This window comes from Eleutherodactylus coqui, chromosome 3 (assembly GCF_035609145.1).
Source record: "Eleutherodactylus coqui strain aEleCoq1 chromosome 3, aEleCoq1.hap1, whole genome shotgun sequence".
Classification (NCBI taxonomy): domain Eukaryota; kingdom Metazoa; phylum Chordata; class Amphibia; order Anura; family Eleutherodactylidae; genus Eleutherodactylus; species Eleutherodactylus coqui.
In genome coordinates, this window is record NC_089839.1 from 61,358,627 (window position 1) to 61,379,077 (window position 20,451).

At 44.0% G+C, this 20,451-nt stretch overlaps 1 protein-coding gene across 1 annotated transcript; it reads right to left on the bottom strand.

Moving 5' to 3' along the window:
- Window positions 1–292: 292 nt before the first annotated feature.
- On the bottom strand, window positions 293–20,197 carry LOC136620715 (short-chain dehydrogenase/reductase family 9C member 7-like). Its single transcript, XM_066595653.1, has 4 exons — window positions 19,733–20,197; window positions 16,516–16,668; window positions 13,757–13,887; window positions 293–1,081 (listed from the first exon to the last, which is right to left on the bottom strand). Exons 1-4 carry the CDS (start codon window positions 20,100–20,102, stop codon window positions 719–721), a joined length of 1,017 nt encoding a protein of 338 aa, XP_066451750.1. The 5' UTR covers window positions 20,103–20,197; the 3' UTR covers window positions 293–718.
- Window positions 20,198–20,451: the final 254 nt, after the last annotated feature.

Sequence of the window (20,451 nt, forward strand, 5' to 3'; positions counted from 1 at the left end):
AGCGACTGGCATAATGCAGAGGCGTCTGAATAACGACTGGATAGAAAAATGAGTCTAGCTGCTGCATTTAGTATGGATTGGAGCGGAGCGAGTCTAGTGCGGGGGAGGCCGATGAGTAGCGAGTTGCAGTAGTCAAGCCGGGAGTGGATGAGCGCAACCACGAGCGTCTTTAGCGTGTCCGTGGTTAGGAACGGACGTATTTTAGCAATATTTTTGAGGTGCATGTGGCATGTTTGGGCCAGAGATTGGATATGGGGGGCAAAGGAGAGGTCAGAGTCCAGTGTGACCCCAACTGGCTTTGTTTGCTAAAATAAAAAAAAGCATCAAAAACTGCGCATCCAAAAAATGCTGTGTGTGCAATCATCCTTACTAGTTTTGTAAAATATCCAAAGTTTAGTCTTAAGGTGCATTCAGACACAAAGATGATCGCTTAAAAAATGGCTTTTGAGCGAATTTTGAGTGATAATCGTTGTGTCTAAATGGGCCTTTAGAACTTTAGGTCATTCTGTGTAATCTCAAACACACTCAATGATGTTTTGAGGTCTGGACTCTAAGGTGGCCCGAGATGGTCTACTACACTAGAAATCAATTACCCTGCCACCACATGGAAGGTGTGTTTGCTGATTGTTTTTTTTTCATTTTGGCATTATTGACAGTAGGAGATATAGCTTTTTATATCTTCTTGATTCCTGAAGTAGACATCATGGTTCTCAGGCCCTTACGTATCACTATGTGGCCCATTCACATAGTTACTTATTGACGAAAGTATAATTTGATCAAAAAGAAATGTTGGAAGCCATAAATGTAAGTAAACAGCAACTTTTTCTTTTAGACTGGCTACCAGATAACGAGCTTTTGGTGTAGGTGATGTGAGAGCGTCTACAATGGCGTCCACAACTTCATGGCCTTTTCTGCTGCCACCATCAAGCTTCTCATTTAGAAGGTTTGTTAGATATTTTATGAGTTCTTTGCCGTAGCCCTCCTTCGCATCTGCAGGAAGAGAATCCCAGACTTGTTCTGCATCCGCATGTGGTTGGATGTGTGTGGCTCGAGCATAGTTGCCAGGCTCAATAATACATACCTGCAACAATAAGTGAATTATAAGAGGCTCTAGAATGTTTTAGGTCACCGTGTGTTTTTATGGTTGTAGGTAACTTGAACATCAAGTGCCTCAATCAAAACTGTAGCGCAATAGTTTGAGGGCGCATACACGCTGGCATGGAGTCTGTACAGCTGCTGTATTACTGAGCCGTATAGTATATCCTCTATGCACTGCTGTTCAAGCTTCGTACTTACGGAGGCCAATAGACCAGGACACATTTATTTCTCAGTCAGATACATATGGAAAAAAATCAAAACCAATAATAATAATAATCTTTATTTGTATAGCGCCAACTTATTCCGCAGCGCTTTCAGGCATGGATAAATGCAAAACAATACAACAATTGCAACAATTACAATGTGAGATACATTGGGTTAGTCACAAATGGGTTGGGGGTGGTACAGGAGGTGCAGGGGTTGGGGAACACAGGCAATAGGAAATTTCATGTACAGATCATTTATCAGAAGGCAAACAGGGTGGGGCACCATAGGGAGGGGCGAGGAACTAGGTCAGGGGATTTGGTATGCTTCCCTGAAGAGGTGCGCTTTTAAGGCACGTCTGAAATTTCGTGCATCGGGAATTGTCCGGATGCCTTGGGGTAGAGCATTCCAGAGGATGGGTGCTGCTCTGGTGAAGTCCTGTAGGCGAGCATGAGAGGTTCGTATTACAGGGGTGTTTAGTCTGAGTGTGTTAGCCGATCGGAGTGAGCGGGCTGGGTGGTGTACTGACAGTAGGGAGGCGATGTATGGTGGCGCAGCCCCATGCAGAGCTTTGTGAGTGAGGTAGAGGAGTTTAAATTTAGTTCTGCAGTGGATGGGCAGCCAATGCAGCGACTGGCATAATGCAGAGGCGTCTGAATAACGACTTTGAATGCGCCTCTGCAGAGGCCTCATACACCTTTATGGTAGCCCTATTACGTCTGTGTCCAATAGGAGTCGTAATATGTCTGTGAGCATGAGACCAAGTGACCCGAGCAACTCAAATTTGGTGAGAAATTGTTTTCATTCCATGTCAATCTGATACTTTGTCACATGATATTGGAATGGTAGACACATACACATCCAAATATCACATGTGTTCCTATGGACTGCAACTATTGCATTACAAAGTCTATATTTTGCTAAGGCTTAAAGGGAAACTGCCAAATACCCACAACACCGTAAAGTAAGTTATGGTACTGTTGAGCATTTGACAAGAAACCGTGTGATGTATTTTTTTATACTCACCCGATCCCTTGATAAAGTGCTATTACCTGCCAAAGATCACGTGTCTCTCTTCAGATACCCATGCTCTTCCATACAAGTCTATGGGAGAGAGCACACAAGATAACCTGAAGAGAGTCAGATTTCCGTGCCACGCACTAACTTTACTGGGTGACAGTGTTGGATCGTAAGAGTGGGTGAGTTTAAAAAAAAAACATCACCTGGTTCCCTGTCATGTCCTCTAACAGCACCATAACTTGGTTTATGGTGTTGTCGGGACATGCCAGGTTCCTTTTAGGAATTTTTGACTTACTGCTTTGTTTTCTTAAATCCATTATCAGGATTGTCCATAATGTAGTTGCATTACCATTTCTGCGTTGTTTCGTAAGACCTCCGGCTGTAGTGGCCCAGTACATGCTTTCCTTGCCCCCTCCATAATATCATATATGTATGTCTTATGTAGATGCTCTGTGCAAAACTATCTTGTCATTCTTTTATGTGTATTGCAAGTGAGAGGTTTAGTGTTTGCAAAGTCTGGAGACTGTCTGTAAATGTATCAATTTATGTCACATGGTATGAGAGAGGTTATAAAAGTGAGTATTTGAGAGTTGGGAGGAGAGAGTCCATGTCTTCTGGAGTTGTAGTCAAGAGATCCAGCTACATGGGGGTACCTTTAGCCCTCATGTAGTGAAGCATGGAAGAGGAGAGGTTTTCCCAGCTTGGATGTGAATGTGAGGAGGAAGGAGTGAGCCCCACCTAAGCAGAGTGAGAACAACCATGAGTGAGTGCTTGTAAAGGCCCAGTGCAGAGGTACTGTCTTTGTGATAGTTTCCTACATGGCTGTCCAGATCTAGTGGATCACTGTGTCTTTTACACCCAGCCGTCCTGAAGTCTGGATCACCGGGTGGAGGTACTACTGTTCAAGTCTATTAATTTCCTGCACTGTCATTGCTCTAAATTGTGCCCTGTATTGTTGAAGTTTGCCAAGTAAAGTTTATTCTAGGCCCTGACCTTTCCCAGGGACCTGAGGTACTTCATATCTGTCTGTGGCTCATTTTATTTTCTACCGGAGGTATTCTGCTGTGTACCGGAATGGTGGAGTCACCTGTGACAAACTTTTTCCCTGTTCTACCATCTATTAGGCATCCCTATTCTAGGGGTGTCCGGAAGAGGCCCAGCGCTGCCCTGGCCTTGGTTGCATGCGTCCCTCTGGGAGGGAGCGTGGTAAGTGCCGCTGTGACAAGCCAGCATCTTGCCCTCCCAGCTCCTCAGCATATGCCATGCATCCGGGGGTCACCCTACGGGACGCTGCACAGCCACCATATGACCCTGCTGTATGGCAATTTCAGATGTTCCGCCATAGTCACAACCAATGGCACACTTCTAGTCCTATCCACAACGGGTCCCTGGACCCCCCCCCCCCCACAGTCAGCACCCTTCCTTTCTTATTCCTCTTGTCATTGTAGGCCAGAGATGGGGAATACAGCACCTACCCAATGACATCACCGTCTAATAACAGAACAGGGGTCCAGCTGAGAGAGCCCTGGCTTTTTTTGTGTGTCACTGAGAGTTCTAGCCTCAGGGCACACTGCTGCTACTTCAGTGCCAGGGATGTGCTGCTCGCAGACCCATGGCAGAAATTGGCAGTGCAGCATGTGAAGAGTGAGGTGAGCAGTAGAGGAGGGCAACAGGCATGACAGCTGTTGTCAGCCGCCGGCTGGCAGAGGTGAGAAAAAATAAGGAGGTTAAAGCTGATAAATATCATCCAGAACACTGTAACCTATCAGAAGGTTACTAACATTCAAAAGAAAGTGTTATTCTTTGCCAGGATCAGGTCAGAGTTATTGATCCCTGGGGCAGTTAGGAGAGGAGCATTTATAGATATGTCATGATGAGCAGTATGTAAGTCACCCTGGAGGTGGCCATCCATTGTGTGTATATTGTTTATATATACTCCTATATGCCATGCCCTCCCATCTTTATATAGGTGCCTGTGTAGTGGCCCGAAGTTGCAGTGTTAATGAGTGTGAATGACCATTGTGGTTAAATCGTGCGCCCATTTGGTTTTGTTTTTTACTGTATTTTTATATGAGATTTTCAAATTTTACAATAATGTAATAATCATTTAACTGAATTGCATCACAGTCTCATTAATATACAACAAGAGCAGTTTGCAGTGATATAGATTGGGAGGAAAGAGAGGAGAAAACATGGCTGAAAGTCAAATTTTGAGCAGTCTTCTCTTTAGTGTCCCAGACCAATCTTGAAGCTAGACTGTTAATTGAAAGTAACAGAATACTAACGGCCTAACCTGAATTAAGGGGGGGGGGGGGGGAATAGGGATGATTTAGGAAAAGATAGGGATGGGGGAAGAAGTGACTTCTGAGACAGGGGGAGTTTTTCCCATGGGGTGGAAGCTACCAAAGACAGTTTTGGGCTATAGGGTGGTAATTTAGTAGGCATTTAATATTATTTTTCTTTTTACAGGGAGGCTAGGGATCTATTACTTTGCGAGGGGAGTAAACTAGCCATGAGGTCTATATTTTTAAAAATTTCTCGTGCCTATCATCTAGAATAGAGGTCAGTTTTTAATTTATTAAATACCAGTCCACCCTGCGCTTGACCTCGGTAAAGTCAAAGGAAGCTTTGCACCATGAACGGGCAATATCTTCCGAAACCAAACATCCACGGAAACAGTTGGGAGAGCTGTCTGGGGTTAAATACCAGCAGAACAAGATTTTAAATGAAGTTTTTAGCATTAATATATTTCTGGTGCTACTGTTAGTAGACTCCCATATCTGAATCCAATCTTCTTCGGAGAGTGTTTTGCCGAGGTCCTTTTTCCAGCGCGTTACATACGGTAATTGCGTACGGTAGGGGGAATGCACCAATCCCAAGTAAATCTGCGAAATGAGGCCTCTTGCATGTGGGTATTTATAGCAGTATCTCTCAAATGGAGTTAAGGTCAATGGAGAGTGTGTGTTCTTAAGGAGAGAGGATATAAAATGTTTTTTACTTGCAGGTATCGGAAGGCTGTAAGTTAAATCTTTCCTGTAGGATAGGAAAAGGGGTAGGTCCATTTATTGAAAGCAAATGATACAATTTGATGAGGCCTGATTTTGTTCAATTTCCAAACTATCGGGGTGATTCCATTCCTGGCGGAAACAAAGGATTTCGCAGAAGTGGCGTAAGAGGTAGGTGAGGGGATATTAGCTTCCCTGAATACTTTATAGAGTCCCAGATATAAAGGAAGTGGCTAGTAATGGGATTGCTGATTAGCGGCCTATGTTTAGACGGTATCCATAAAATGGAGTCGGTAGTAAGGAGATGTATTTCAGTCGCTTCTAAGGACATCTAGAGGAGGAGTGCAAGAGGGCTAGCTGAGCCACCTGATAGTATTTCAAATAATTAGGAATTCCCAAACCTCTCTTCTGTCTTTGTCTATACAAGGTGGATTACGAGACCCTAGGAACCAAGTCACTCCGTACAAATCGAAGGGACTTCTGCTAAAGAGTCTTCAGCTTAAATCCAGGTACCCATATCGGGGAGCTCTAAAATAGTATAATAGCTTAGGAATAAGTAACATCTTTAAGGCATTAAAGGGGTTGTCCCGCGCCGAAACGGCTTTTTTTTTTTTTCAATAGGCCCCCCCCGTTCGGCGCGAGACAAACACAAGGGATGGGTTAAAAAAAAAAAAGTTTAGTACTTACCCGAATCCCCGCTCTGCGGCGACTTCTTACTTACCTTACCAAGATGGCCGCCGGGATCTTCACCCACAATGCACCGCGGGTCTTCTCCCATGGTGCACCGTGGGCTCTGTGCGGTCCATTGCCGATTCCAGCCTCCTGATTGGCTGGAATCGGCACACGTGATGGGGCGGAGCTACGCGATGACGCGTAGAAGGGGGCGGAGCCAGAACGCCGCTCGTGCCGAGACCCAAGAGAAGGGAGAAGACCCTTCTGCGCAAGCGCGTCTAATCGGGAGATTAGACGCTGAAATTAGACGGCACCATGGAGACGGGGACGCCAGCAACGGAGCAGGTAAGTGAATAACTTCTGTATGGCTCATATTTAATGCACGATGTATATTACAAAGTGCATTAATATGGCCATACAGAAGTGCTTACCCCCACGTGCTTTCTCGGGACAACCCCTTTAACTCTCCCAATCGAGGAAATGTGTTAATAGCTCCAACTCTCCAGGAGTACCCTTGTGGAGGAGGGGAATGTAGTTTTGACTATATAAGGATGCATAGGAGTTTGTCAATTGGATGCCCAAGTAGCCCAAAGAGCCCGTCGCCCACTGAAAGGAAAAGTTTTTCTGGAGCAAATCTATCAACTCAGGAAATGGCGTGAGGTTAAATGCTTTGGATTTTGTATGGTTAATTGTTAACCCAGCGAGAGACCCGAATCTATATAGTTCCACCATTAGGTTGGGTATGGTAGTGTGTGGGGAAGATATGAGCATTAGCAGGTCATCTGCAAATATTGAGAGTTTGTGGTGAACCGAAGCAACTTAGAGCCCCTTTATATTAGGATTATTATGAATTTTAATAGCCAGAGGTTCTATGGCCAGGATGAAGAGTAATGGGGACAGTGGGCAACCTTGTTGTGTCCCTCGATGGATCGGGAATGTATCGGAGCAGAAGCCCTTATAACATACAAAGGCCCTTGGGGTGGGCATATAATATCCGTAGCCATGAGAGGAACTCGCTAGGGAACCTCCTCCGGTCAAGGAGCTAGAATAGCTAGTCCCAGCCTAAAGTGTCAAAAGCTTTGTGTATGTCTAGGGATAGTAGCATGGCTGGGATACCTTTGGTTCTATAGAGGTGTGTGAGATGGATTACTCTTCGAATACTATCGGGCCTGATGGCCTGGGACAAATCCAACTTGATCTTTACCAACTAGTGAAGGAAGGGCCATATTTAAACACACTGCTAGGATTGTGGTGAGGAGCTTTACGTCCAATTTATTAAGGAAATGGGGTGGTAATTTTGTTTGTCCAATGAGTCTCTATCTGGCTTAGGTATCATTGATATTGAAGCCAGAAGGGTTGTCTGGCCGATTTGGTGTCCATCTCACATTGCACTGAAGTAATCTGCTAGATAGGAGCACAGAATTGATGAGAATTTTTTATAATACAGGGCAGAAAAGCCATCTGGGCCAAGTCTTTTATTGGTCTTCAGTGCTTTACTGGCGTTTGTCACTTTTTCTTGGGTAATTTTAGATGCAAATTTGTCAAGGAATGTTTCTTTAAGTGTAGGCAGTGGTATTTCTTGGAGAGAAGAGGTGATTTGGTTTATAAGGAGGGAACATTGCTGTGCGTACAATTTGACTAGGAACTTCTGGAATTCTCGTGTTATCGTGACTGGGTTTGCAGGGACTTCATTTTGGTTTGTACATAGTTTGTAAAAGGGATTTATGTTGGTGTGTAAGCGAAGTCTGCGGGCTAGGGGAGTGGAGGGTTTATTGCTAAGTACGTAACATCGCTGACGGGATCAGCGCTATTTCTGTTCTATTGAGTCAGTAAGGCAAAGATCCAGTTCAGTTCTAGCTTGAGATAATGCTATTTTTAGATGGATGTTTTTTGGCCACCTGTTCAAGCTGAGAGACTCATTCTAATTTCAGTTGCTGTGGCATACGTTCCCGTTTACGGCAAGTGGATATTTGTATTAGGAGACCTCGAATCACTAATTTGTGTGCTTCCCAAAAGAGAAATGAGGGAGGAGGTGGACGGACTGTTAATTTGAAAATATTCTTCCAGTCATGGCGTTAATAGAGATACAACCTCAGGGATCGATAAAAGAGAGTTGATAAGGATCCAAGATGTATTTATGCATTTAGACATCAACGAATTAAAAGGTGATGGACATCGGGCTATGGTCAAACCCTGGGACCGACAGAATTTTAGACTGCAGTATTTGAGGTAAAAAGTGTTGCAGCCGTTCGGAGGTTCCCACCTTGCTTTCAGGCCAGACCAGGGCTTAGCAGTATTCCTACTCTCCTGGAGCTGAGGGGTGTGGTGGTTGCAAGAGTAATGTCAGTCCTCACCTGGTGCTGAGTAGCTCTGCTCCTATTTAAGCAGTGCTAGTATTGACCGCTGTGCTGGTCAATGCTTCAGTTGCCGCTGGACAGCTGCTGAGGAACACATCCTGGCTGAAGCTCCTCTGTGCTAGCTAAGTTCCTATTTCTGCTTTGTTTGGTTTTCTGTTTCCCTTTCTTTTGTTCTAGGGCTCCCTGATAGGGACTTGTCAGTGGCCCAGGCACGCGTGTGGGTCCGCACCTGTCGGAGCAATCGGCCCGCCGAGTAGGCAGGGCCTCCTCCCAGGTTAGGGGTTTATAGGGAGAGGATTTCCCGTAGTTTTATGTTTCCTTTGCACAGTTGTGCCTTTTCGTTTGTTTTGGATATTGCATGTCCGGTTGGATGCAACACAAAGGTGTCGGGAACTAGAATATAGTCTATTCTCTTGCATAGGGAGTGCAGAGCAGAAAAATGTGTATAATCTTTAATCATTGGGTTTAGTTCCCGCCAAGTGTCTGCTAAGTGGTATTTTTGAAGGAGGGACTTAAAGTTGTGCGAGATCGAATGTTGGGGCACTAGAGAATGGGCTAGGAGAGTGATAGAGTTGTAATCCAGGATTCGGGTTAAGAATGCAGTTTGAGTCACCACAGAGAATTACTGTGCCCGTTTTATTGGCCTCAACCAGTTCAAAAAGTTTTGTGAAATATTGAATTTGCCTTGAATTCGGAGCGTAGTAGGAGATGATGGTTACTGGGACATCTTGGATGGAGCTTGTTAATAATAGGTAGAGACCCTCTGGGTCCGCAATAGTGGAGACGTGTGTGAAAGGAACTGACTTACTGAAGCAGATGGTGGTGACTCCCTTGGTTTTAGTTGGTGCTTTTGCTGAATAAAATGTGGGGTATGGGGAGAAAGGCAACATGGGGCAGAGTTGGTGGAGAAGTGGGTTTCTTGCAGGCACACTATATCTGCGTGTCTGCTCTTGTAGTATCGGAATGCCTTTGAACGCTTTTGCGGAGAATTAAAGCCCTGTATATTGTGAGAAATTATTTTTAGGTCCATAGGCAGAAGTAAGGAGTGTTAAAAATGAAAACTGTCTCAGAGCTTCCACCCCATGGGAGGGGAGGTTTGGGGCAAGTAGGGAAAGGGAAGGAGCAGGAAAAAGGGGGTGCAGCCAGCAAATACAATTAGTTCTAGGAACAATGGATGGGACTACCTTAGTGGCAGCAACTAATAAAGACCTCATTGTTACGGGAGGGTTTACAGGTGGAAAGCTGCGTCAGCTCCAAAATGGGGTGGTTTATAGAGCTGATGGCTAAAGATAGAAAAGGTAAGAGAAGATCCTATGGGGGGTAGCGAGGGGAAGGGGGAAAGCAGACAGGAGGGAGAGAGAGGGAAGCGGACCAAAAAACAGAAAACAAAACAAAACCTAGTGGTGATACTTGAACGTCACTTGTTTGTAGGTATTAATCTGTTTAGAAGGTGCATTGTTCCATTCTCCTAAAGATTTGACCATCTCCCGATGAATTAAGTTAATACTAAAGATTTGTTGTATTCCCTTCTCCTTGTTTGTTGGGTGGGAACTCATAAATATTGTCATGAGGTGATTTTCCACTCATTTGGATTCAAAGAAATGCTCACAAGAGGCAAGGGAGAAAGAGCCCGCAGAAGAGTTCCAGGTCGCGTTATCTCGAAAGTCTTATATAATCGCGACACCAGGAAATTATGGATCATTTCTGGGAGTTGCGGCATTTTTCCCTCTGACTCCAGGTGTAGATATAGGAGGGGGGGGGGGGGGGATGTAGAAGATAAAGATGTGGAGCCCGGCTGAGGTGGAGGTTGTTGAAGGTTTAATTCCTTGAAGCAGCGTCGGGCGTCCTCAGGAGATAAGATGTGTACTTTATCCTGATATGAAAATGTCAGATTAAATGGAAAGCCCCATCTGTACTGGATCTTTTCCCATTGCAGGATCAATAAGTACGGCTTGAGGGCTATCCTCTTGGATAGTGTTGATGGTGCCAAGTCAGGAAACAACTGATACTCAAAGCCCTGGAATGTTAGCTTGTGGGAGGAGCGAGCAGCATGCATCAATTGCTTTTTAGTGTGGTGGAAGTGGAGTTTTAACACAATGTCCCTAGGGGGGCCGTTTGGGTTTGGCGCTTGCAAAGCTCTATGAACTCTGTCAAGTTCCAATCGGTCAATTGGAATGCTCAGGCAGAGCTCCTGGAACAGTGCCATCGCTGTTGATTGTAGATCTTTGATGGACTCGGGTACTCCACGGATGCGTATGTTATCCCGATGTGCCCCCTGTTTTCAACATCTACCAACTTATCATGAAGAAAATGTAGCTCTTCGTGGAGCTGCTCCATTTCCTTTTCGTGGGATAATGCAGTAGCATTATCCATGCTGTCTTCAAGAGCCATTGTCCTCTGAGTAAGCTCTCAGAATTTGTTGGAAAGTTTAGTCGTTATTTTGGAGGAGATTTTGGAGAGTTCTTTCTGTAATAATATTTGTATTTGGGCTAGGAGATTTTCCTGGCAGGGTGGAGGTTGAACTCTTTGGAGGGTTATGGTTAGGACTCCCAGTGTTGGTATTTGACGGAAGCTGTAAGTCCTCCATCGACGAGTGAGATGTATCATCAGAGGAAATGGGGCCCTCCTGCAGCTTTGATAATTTTTTAGCACCCTGCTGCGAGTTTAGGCTATTTTCCCCTGCTCTGGATTGAACGGGGCACATGGTTGTTGTGTTAGAGGTAAGTAGGCTAAAAGATGCTTCCTTCACGTTCCTGGGTAGGGTGGGTCTTAGGGTCTTTCCAGTGTTGTGACTACTATTCGGAGCCGTATGTGGTTAACATTGCATTAGTAAGACGACATTCTATTTAGAGTCTTTCTTGATACACTTTCAATAGGACGCACTGGTGCGGCAATGCGTGCGTTATATGAATGTTGTACTGCAGAGGCTAAGACAACCTTTCGTCTGCGCTGTAACTAAAGCACAATCACGTTGTATTGCTTTGTGATAATTATATCTATACCAACCACTACGTGGCAGCAGGGTCTACCTACTGTGTATATCTAGCAAGGTGTACTGCAGTTGGAGAAAACTTGGTGCTTTGCAGTGGGTCCTGAGCTACCAGCACTGACCAATGTAGGTGAGGTATTGTTCACAGCACTGCGAGGGATATGGAAGCCTGCACGGGTCCACACAAGATGGAGAATGTACTTTTACTGAGCTGTCACTGGTTATGTTCAAAGGTTGTGGGGTGGAGCCAACTAGGAATGGTGGGGGAGTCCTGGCTTTATGTAGTTGGTGGCCATACAAGGCTTGTAGGTATTGCAGCAACAGGAAATCTATTATAAGAGGCAATATGCAGGGTGCTTTCTGTCCTATGTGGTGACCCTGTGGTACTGGGTGGCCTTGTGTGTGTGCGCTGACGGCTCTGCTGTGCGGGTGCAGCAGAGCAGCAGGGGACTCACCCTGGAAGATGCTGTGGTCCTTTTACCGGCACTCTGCAGATCTAGCTGCCGTACCTCCATGGTGAAGCTTTCTTCTCCCGGGGTCAGGGGATCTCTCTGGCGCCTGGGGGTACCTCCTCCTACAGATAAGTGCTGTGAGCGTCTCCCACTCTGTCCTGATGGGGGGCCGCGGGATCGCAGGTCCCGCACACGTGGCCCCCTGAGCCTCTTCTAGCCGCCGGAGCTCACGCTATCAGCAGTGTGAGGACTGCGGTGTGCAGCTTACTTTTACTCACTCTGTGCGAACCTGCAGCTGTCTTTCCGGGTATTTGGCAGATGAAGTCAATCGTGTGCCTCTTTAACTGTGTGAGTGACATTGATTGTAAGTGTTGGGTAGTTAGGAGGTGGAGCTACAGAGAGTTGATGGTAGAGAGAAGAGCAAGAGGAGAATGCAGTCGGAGGAGGTGGACGTCTCAGCGTGAGGTTGAGGCATTGAGTAACGGTACTCCTGCTACCACAAAGAGAAGGAAAGTAATCAAAGGAGCCAAAGAAAAGAGAAGCTTGAATGAATGCTTGTACTGTGTCAGGAGATCAAACTCCATGGACAGTCTATAAGATAACTGGGACTGGGGACATCTGGAGTTCAGAAGGAAAAGTGTCTCCTAGTAAGTGTGTGAAGCTGATAGTGTGAAAAAGGAATGGAAGCTTGTAAAGGAAATGTTATATCTGAGAAGTGTACTACACAAGTGTTTTGTTGGAGAACCAAAGCTTAAAAAGTGTGAGTGAAGTATAGCCGTGCACCTCCGGTTGTTTTCTTAAAACTTTAATATTGGACTGTGGACTCTATTTCACGCCATGTGAATAGTGGCCTAGTCGAGGTGCTGACGTCACTAGACATTTATTTTTAAAGTTAGGAACATTTAAAGCCTGGATGCTCCGTTAATGTTCACTGTACGCGCAACTGAGCTAGGCCAAGAGGATGCCGCCGTTGGGATAAATCATAGAGCCACCCGTGACTGCCATCCGAGTTTCCCCATGGTCTTCCCTGTGACAGTGGGCCTCCCACTCGGGCCACCGCATCTGCCCAGTGCCCCTCTTATATGGGGTGTGCCCGTCTCTTTATATGTGACTAGCTTGTTACCCACGACTTTGTCCGCGTGGAATTTGTATTTTTTTAATCTAATCTGTGTTTTGCTGTATATTGAAACATAAAAAGTTGAAATAGGGAAAGGAATGTAACTGAAATATGCTGTCAGCACAGTTTTTGGTCTTGTCATCTTTTGCTAGGATATAAAGGTTTTGTGGGCTGTATACACGTGAGCATGCCACATATAGTTGCCCATGATAAAAAAATGTTTTCTCTGAATGTACACCTGCTACCTTAAGTGTTTGCCCTTGAGCCTTATTGATAGTTATCGCAAATGCTATTTTTAGAGAGAATTGCAGCCTTTTGAATTGAAAAGGCAAACCCGTTGGTATTATGGGAATGCGCGGCCTATTAAAAGAAGACCTAAAAATGGATAGGAAATACGATCAAAAGGAAACCATTCCTTACACAGCTGAGCTAAAATAAAAGCAGCGCTGTGATTGGTTGGATATTTCTTATACTGCTGCGGTAAAATTAAAGCTGCAAAGTGATTGGTTACTATGGGCAACACAGATTTTTTTAAAACTCTTAATCCATGTTAATGTGTCTTTTGTTCACGTTTTAATCCTGGGCAACGCCGGGTATCCCTGCAAGCTTAATAATCGCATACGTGCAGTAATGAGGTCTGCCCTCACGTGTCTGCCCGTTTGGGGATTGTGGCAGAATTTTAAAAGTAAGCCACTAAGAAAGTGGTTTCTTGTTAGTATTAATGCACAGAGAAAAGAAAAATGAATCTGACATCATATATCCTATTCACATTTAGGGTGTACGGTAGTTTTACATTTACCACTGCTAGTAAGTGATAAACAGCAAAAATTCATGATGCTTACCTGCACTCCAAAGCGCTTCATTTCTAGTCGGAGGCAATCACAGAACTTCTCCAGCCCGGCTTTTGTCAGTGAATAAACGCTATTCATGAAGCTTACGTATGCGTTGGTGCTCGATAAAAACACCATCCGTCCTAAAATCATGGGGAGCAAAATTAATGTTAAGTAAATAATGTAGCAGAATAGGTGCACCAAGGCTGGGGCACATGGACAAGTAAGGTCACGTTCACGTCTGCGTTTGGAGCCTCTGTTCACAGGTTCTGTCGCAGATCCAACATAAAACACTAGAAAAAAAAGTCCTGCATGAAGGAATTTTCCATCTGGTAAAATGGCAGACAACCGACCACAAACCAAACCTGTATTGCCTTACTTTCCAGAGGAAAAAGTCTGGAGCTCTTGTCATTTTCATGCCAGCCTGCATTTTTGAATATTGGTGACCAACCTAGGAAATATTACATCCACCAAAATAACTAACATCTTACAAATAATGGCAAGGATGACATTTAAAGGAACTTTTTGGCCTAAGTTCCTTTAAATTTCATCCTTGCCATTATCTGTAAGATGTTAGTTATGGATATGCAGTTTTAGTTTTATCTCCATTAAATGATAATTATAGGCTCCTGCCTAGAATATCACCACTCTCTATAGTACCAGTCTAATCTTCTGGCCAGCAAAACCCTTTGGGCTGGTTTAGACAACGATTATCGCTCAAAAAAAATCTTTTGAGCGATTATCATTGTGTTCTTTTTACAGTGCAAGGTGATCGCTCAAATGTTGAGTGATCACCTTGCACTCCAAGCGGAGGATGCAGAAGACAAGCGGGGTGTCCCTGCTTGTCTTCTGCATCCAGCTATTCTCTGCTTGGAGCGCCCGGCTGTTATACAGCCGAGCGGGGTATGAAGAATGCAGCTGGACCGCTCTGTTTTTCATACCCAGCCTGTCATCAGGGAGTGGTATACATCGGAAACAATAGTATCAGCTGTATCCTGCTGTGAATCCCTGATAACTGATCGCTGATCTTTCAGCATGCTGAAAGACAATAGCTTTTGAGCGATTTTTGAGCAAAAAAAAAAAAAAATCGTTGTGTCTAAAAGGGCCTTCAAGACAACAAACTTCAGCGACAGCATTAACCCCTTCCCGCTCCAGGACGTACCGGTACGTCCTGGGAGCCTGGTACTGCCCGCAACAGGACGTACCGGTACGTCCTGGGGATAGCGCGGGATCACATATGATCCCGCGATATCCCGCAGCGGGAGTCGGCTGTCAGTCACAGCCGGCGTCCCACTGCAACAGCGGGGGGGCATCGGAGATGCGCCCCCCCCCCCGCTGTTAACCCCTTCCCTGCCGCGATCTAAGTAGATCGCGGCAGGGAAAGAGTTCACAGAGGGATCGCGCTCCCTCTGTGTCTCCGGCCGGCTATCGCGATGTCATCGCGAGAGCCCGGCCTGTCACCATGGCAACAGGACGCCAGACACTGGCGTCCTGTATTGCCTGTGCCTATAATCTCTGTACAAGCGATAAGGCATGGCAGAGCAGTAGCTCTGCCATGCCTTATGACAGCGATCATAGACATAGTGCTGCAAGTCCCTCAGAGGGACTCGAATAGTATAAAAAAAGAAAAATGTAAAAAAAATATTAAAAAACCCTTTTTTATGCTTTTTCTAATATTAGCATAAAAAAAGGGAAAAAAAATGAAAACCCCACATATTGGGTATGGACGTGTCCGTAACGACGTGTACAAAAAGTTGAACACACTTTTTATTTTGTACGACAAAAAGCGTTAAAAAAAAACGCTAAAAAACAGAGGCAAAATGCTAATTTTTAGCATTTTGCCTCACAAAAAATGCAATAAAAGTGATAAAAAAAAGGCGTACATTCCCCAAAATAGTACCAATAAAAACTACAGCTCGTCTCACAAAAAATAAGCTCTTAAAGAGCTCGGTACATTGAAAAATAAAAAAGTTACAGGACTTTGAATGCAGCTATAGAGAAAAAAAATAGATTTCCAAAAAAAAGGGGGTTTTATTGCAAAAAAGTGTAAAAACCTAAAAAAAATATAACAATTTTGGTATCGTTGTTACCGTACCGACCCGCAGAAAAAATTTAGTGTGTCATTTATGCTGCATGAATAACGCTGTAAAAAAAGAAAAAGAAATCTATGGCAGAATTGATGCGTTTTCTCTCCGTTATCATAAAAAAAAAAAAAATTTTTACGATATTGTCTATGTACCCAAAAGTGGCACCGATAAAAACTACAGATCGCCACGCAAAAAACAAGCCCTTATATGGCCACGTCCACGGAAAAATAAAAAAAAGTTATGGCTTTTGAAAAATGGAGATGGAAAAATACCAAAAAAAAAAAAATCGCTTGGTCCTCAACGCCAAAATAGGCTGTGTCATTAAGGGGTTAATATGGTGCAAAAAATATAAAAAGATCCTTATTCTTCCATGATAAAATGCAACGTTTTGACCGCCATGCGGTCTTTTCATATTTTTTGCACCCTACTACTGCTGCTGCTGAAGTTTGTTGTCTTGGATTGCTGTATGGGGATTTATTGTCCATGATCCCTGCAGTGGCTTTGTAGATATACTGCCTCCCCCAGTAAGGGTGCTGGAACGGAGTGCTGCTGATAACCTGCTTGGGATACTTAAAAGGGCCTTTAGTCATTAATGGCCCCAGGCTTCAACTGCATGCCTTTTACCGAGATGTGCAGTTGGTTTAAGTGTAATAAGAAATGTTTTTTTTTCAATATTGATCGCACCTTTGTTTTTTCTGATAAGTGGAGCAAAAGCCAGGACAGTCCTAATGCTTCCCAGTAGGTTGACATCAATTGATTTCTGGAATTTATCTATTGTTTGCCATTCGACCAATCCCCAAAGGGATATGCCAGCATTGTTTACCAGCCCCCACAGCCCTGGAAGAAAAAAAATAAACGGGCAGTTTGTTACCATAGCATAAAAGTGACAACTACAACTAATGCCAAATATAACAAAAATAAATCTATCTGCTCAGTTCTACTCATATCAGTAATTGAATGTTAAGTCTTGTGATTTTTTTTGGAGGTAGGAGATACCTCTCCATTGATTTGGGTTGTCAAGAGGATCTATTGCAGAGATGCTCAGCCCTGTGATCACATACACCTAATGAGTTCTGATTAGAAGTGAAGGCGATCCCCATTCTCCTAATAGAGGAGAGTTCTGGAAGCGGAACTGTAGTAACCCAGAGGGTCCTACAGGGTAGTAAAAAAGATAACAAGTCCCAGATACCTTGCTATGTGCTCCTAGGGAGACATAGGAGGCATCCTGCAGGAGAAAAACACTGTTTTCCCAGTACTTCAGGCTAGAAGCTAGTCTGCCCGGCAGCCGCTCATTCTGATTGGTGGAGTGGGAGGAGACAAGTCAAGCCCAGGAAAGTGAGTAGGGTGGAGGAGAAAGTGAGTCAGAGAAAGTGTGGGAAACGACAGGAAGTAGAGGAGGGAGTCGGAGATTGAGAAGCTGCAGCAGCTATGTCTTTACCCAGAGGTTGGGAGGAGACGGAAAGTAAGGAACAAGCCACAGGGAGGAGAGGAATACAGGAAAGAAAAGACTCCTCAACTATGAGTGTACATTTCACCGTGAGTTTAAGAAAAAGTGGAAGTATAGTCGGCCCAGCACTAGTCCCTTCAACCTTCCGGAGTACACCCACAGATAACTGAGACTGGTGGGTTCATTTCTCAAAACCAAGCTTCAAAAAAAAAAAAAAAAAAAGAAGAAAAACTTAAAGTTAAATCACCTCCTTTTGTCATATCTCTAATAAAAAATCTAAGTCATGAAACAAAAAGACATATTTTGTATCGCCAGAACTGTAAGAATCTGATTTATCAAAGTAACATTTACGTTAAAGATCGTCCGAAAAAAGACACAAACAAAAAAATTAAAAAAAGCTAGGAATGCAGTTTTCGGTCACCCTGTAAAAAAAAAAAAAGCGGTCAAAAAATAAAATCATATGTATTCCAAAATGGTACCAACGTAAACTACAGGATGTCTCGCAACAAATGAGCCCTCGCACAACTACGTCAACAGAAAAATAAAAAAAGTTACTGCACGCAGAATATGGCTGCAAAAAAATAATTTTAAAAAATTAAATGTCTGTGAAAAAAATATAATAGTAGCACAGCAAGAAAAAAAAAAAGAAAAAAAACTATACAAGTTAAGTATCGAAGTAATCATACTGATCCATAGAAGAAAGCCATCATGTCATTTTTGTTGCAGTTTGGGCACCATAGGAACAAGCTACGTCAATGGATAAATAAAGGAGTAACGATTTTTTAAAAGGGGAGAAAAAAAAACAATATGGGGGAAAAAAGGGTCTGCATCTTTAAGGGGTTGAAATTGTGACTGCACTGAAAATCTACAAAGTGTGCATTGTTCAAGCAATTGTTTAACAAGTGTTGAGTAAACTGTGTACCTTTGATTTACCCCTGAAGCATTGTCGATTTGTCTCAGTATTCTTGCAACACAAACACGAGCCCACCTTTAAAAAAGGTACTGGCGTCACGGTCTGACAATCCCTTTAGCCTACAGAGGTTTATTGCAATCCTTTTACTGCCGATTTGCCATTTTAGACAGATTAGCCATCATCGTTAACCACGCTAAAATTAGTACCTTCACTCAGGCTATCTCGGCACCCTTCTGCTCACTGCAGAACCTACACTCAGACATTTATGGCTTATACTTTTGATATGCCATAATTGTCTGAAATGGTAACACCCTTTTAAGTTTTATTGTGGCCTTAAGGAATACGGTACTTCAGTATGACAATGTGGCCCTCTGACTCAAAAATATTGGAAACACCTCAGAGATGTAACTAGGTTTTCTTTCACCTGGGACAAATATGCAGTCTGGTGTCACCCCATGTGAAATGTAAAGGGATTTTCTGGAACTCACCGTAGCTACTGATGACCCATCCTCAGGATAGGTCATCAATAGTTGATTGGCAGGATCTGGCACCTGGGATCCCCACTGATCAGCTGACTGAAGAGCCTGTGGTGCCCTGTTGCTCTTCTCAGGCCAGTGCCATCTTGTGGCCTAAGAAAAAAAATTAGTCCCACTCAAGTGAATAGGACTGAACTGTAATACCAGGCACAGCCACTGTACAATGTACAGCACTGTGTCTGGTAGGCATAGTAATAAGATGGGTCATAGCCACGTCTTAATAGGTAGAAATATATGGCAGCCCTGGAGGCTTTCACAAAGTCCTAGACTGCCATGACACCCGAAATGCACCCCACTATCTTGCTGCTGGGAACCATACAAGACATTTAAAATTCTACTGTTAGAATTGACAGCAGCATTTAAATAATTAACAGACGTGATTAGCATTATCTCTGAACGTGGCTGCTGTTGGCGGGTGTTCGCTTTCAAAGACAGCTGACACCCGCCGTATACGGAGTAGGCTAGGCTGATTAGGCTGCTCTATATAATCCCAATGCACACCCACCATGTTTGTATGGTAGATGTTGCTAAGCGGTTAAAATACCATATTTAGGCCTCATACACATGGGTAGATTTGATTTGCGGAATCCGCAATCGACACCCGCACGGGAGATCCGCTGTTCTAGTCGCCCATAGGAAAGCATGGCATTTCCTCAGCTCCATGCACACATGCAGATTTGATTTGCAGATTCCGCATGTTTAAAGGAAATAGCAGCATGCTCCATTTTACTGCAGATTCCACGAGGACAGGCTCCATTGATCTCTATGGAAGCGAGCGATCCACAATTTAATTTTCGCACTGACTTGCAGATCTTCCACTGCGCAAATCCACATGTGCATGATGCCTAATAGTATATTCAGATGTATTGGCCATATTGCTGTTTTTTACCATGACTACAGGTAAGACTTAGCTGATTACTGCAATTTTGCAGTAGTCACAGTAAAAAAAAAAAAATATTGTAACATTACTGCTACAAGTTCATTAATACATTATAACCACCTTACCTTTGTCAGGGAGGTGATCCTGCACATACTGTTTCACCTGTTCGATCTCCTTATCGCTGGTCACATCCAGCTTGATGACTTTCACCTGCCCTGGGGATGAATGGGTTAACAGAGCCTGAGCTCCTTCTCCATCTGGAAACAGACAAGCAGCAAACACAGTGAAACCCAGATCAAGCAGCCTGTGTGCCAGCAGGTTGCCAAATCCTGAATCACAGCCTGTAATGAGCACCGCTCTTCCCCGTGGATCCAGAAAGACTGGTTTCTTTCTCAGCCTTTTGTGGATTGCAAGACCCAACAGTCCGAAGAGCAATATATATACAAGGGTCTGTGTGTCCAGGCAGCAAGACCACAGCCAAGGGATGGACACCATGTCTCCAGCCTCAGTGCACAATCATAAGACAAGGGTGATGAATGTTCAACTTCAGCCACAGGAAAGAGAGCACTCCCCTTTCACAGGGTTAGGGCTCTATTACATGGGCGTGTTTTTCATCAGTATTTTATGAGCTGAAACTAGAAGTGGCTCACAAAATACTGATGAAAAACACGCCCATGTGAAAGAGCCCTCACATCTGGAATCACATTGTGGGAGGATGGTGTGCACTTGTGTATTGAGATAAAATCACTGTTGCGCATTAATAAATATGACTTTACTCTGTTTGGTTGTATTCACATGTAGCTGATTTGTTGCAGATTTTGTCACAGATTTTGTTGCAGATCTG

Coding starts and splice junctions, on each gene's coding strand:
- LOC136620715 (XM_066595653.1), bottom strand. CDS start 20,102: ATGGTGTCCATCCCTTGGCTGTGGTCTTGCTGCCTGGACACACAGACC. Junction 16,669..19,732: donor GGATCACCTCCCTGACAAAG/GTAAGGTGGTTA, acceptor TTTTTCTTCCAG/GGCTGTGGGGGCTGGTAAAC. Junction 13,888..16,515: donor ACTTATCAGAAAAAACAAAG/GTGCGATCAATA, acceptor CCATGATTTTAG/GACGGATGGTGTTTTTATCG.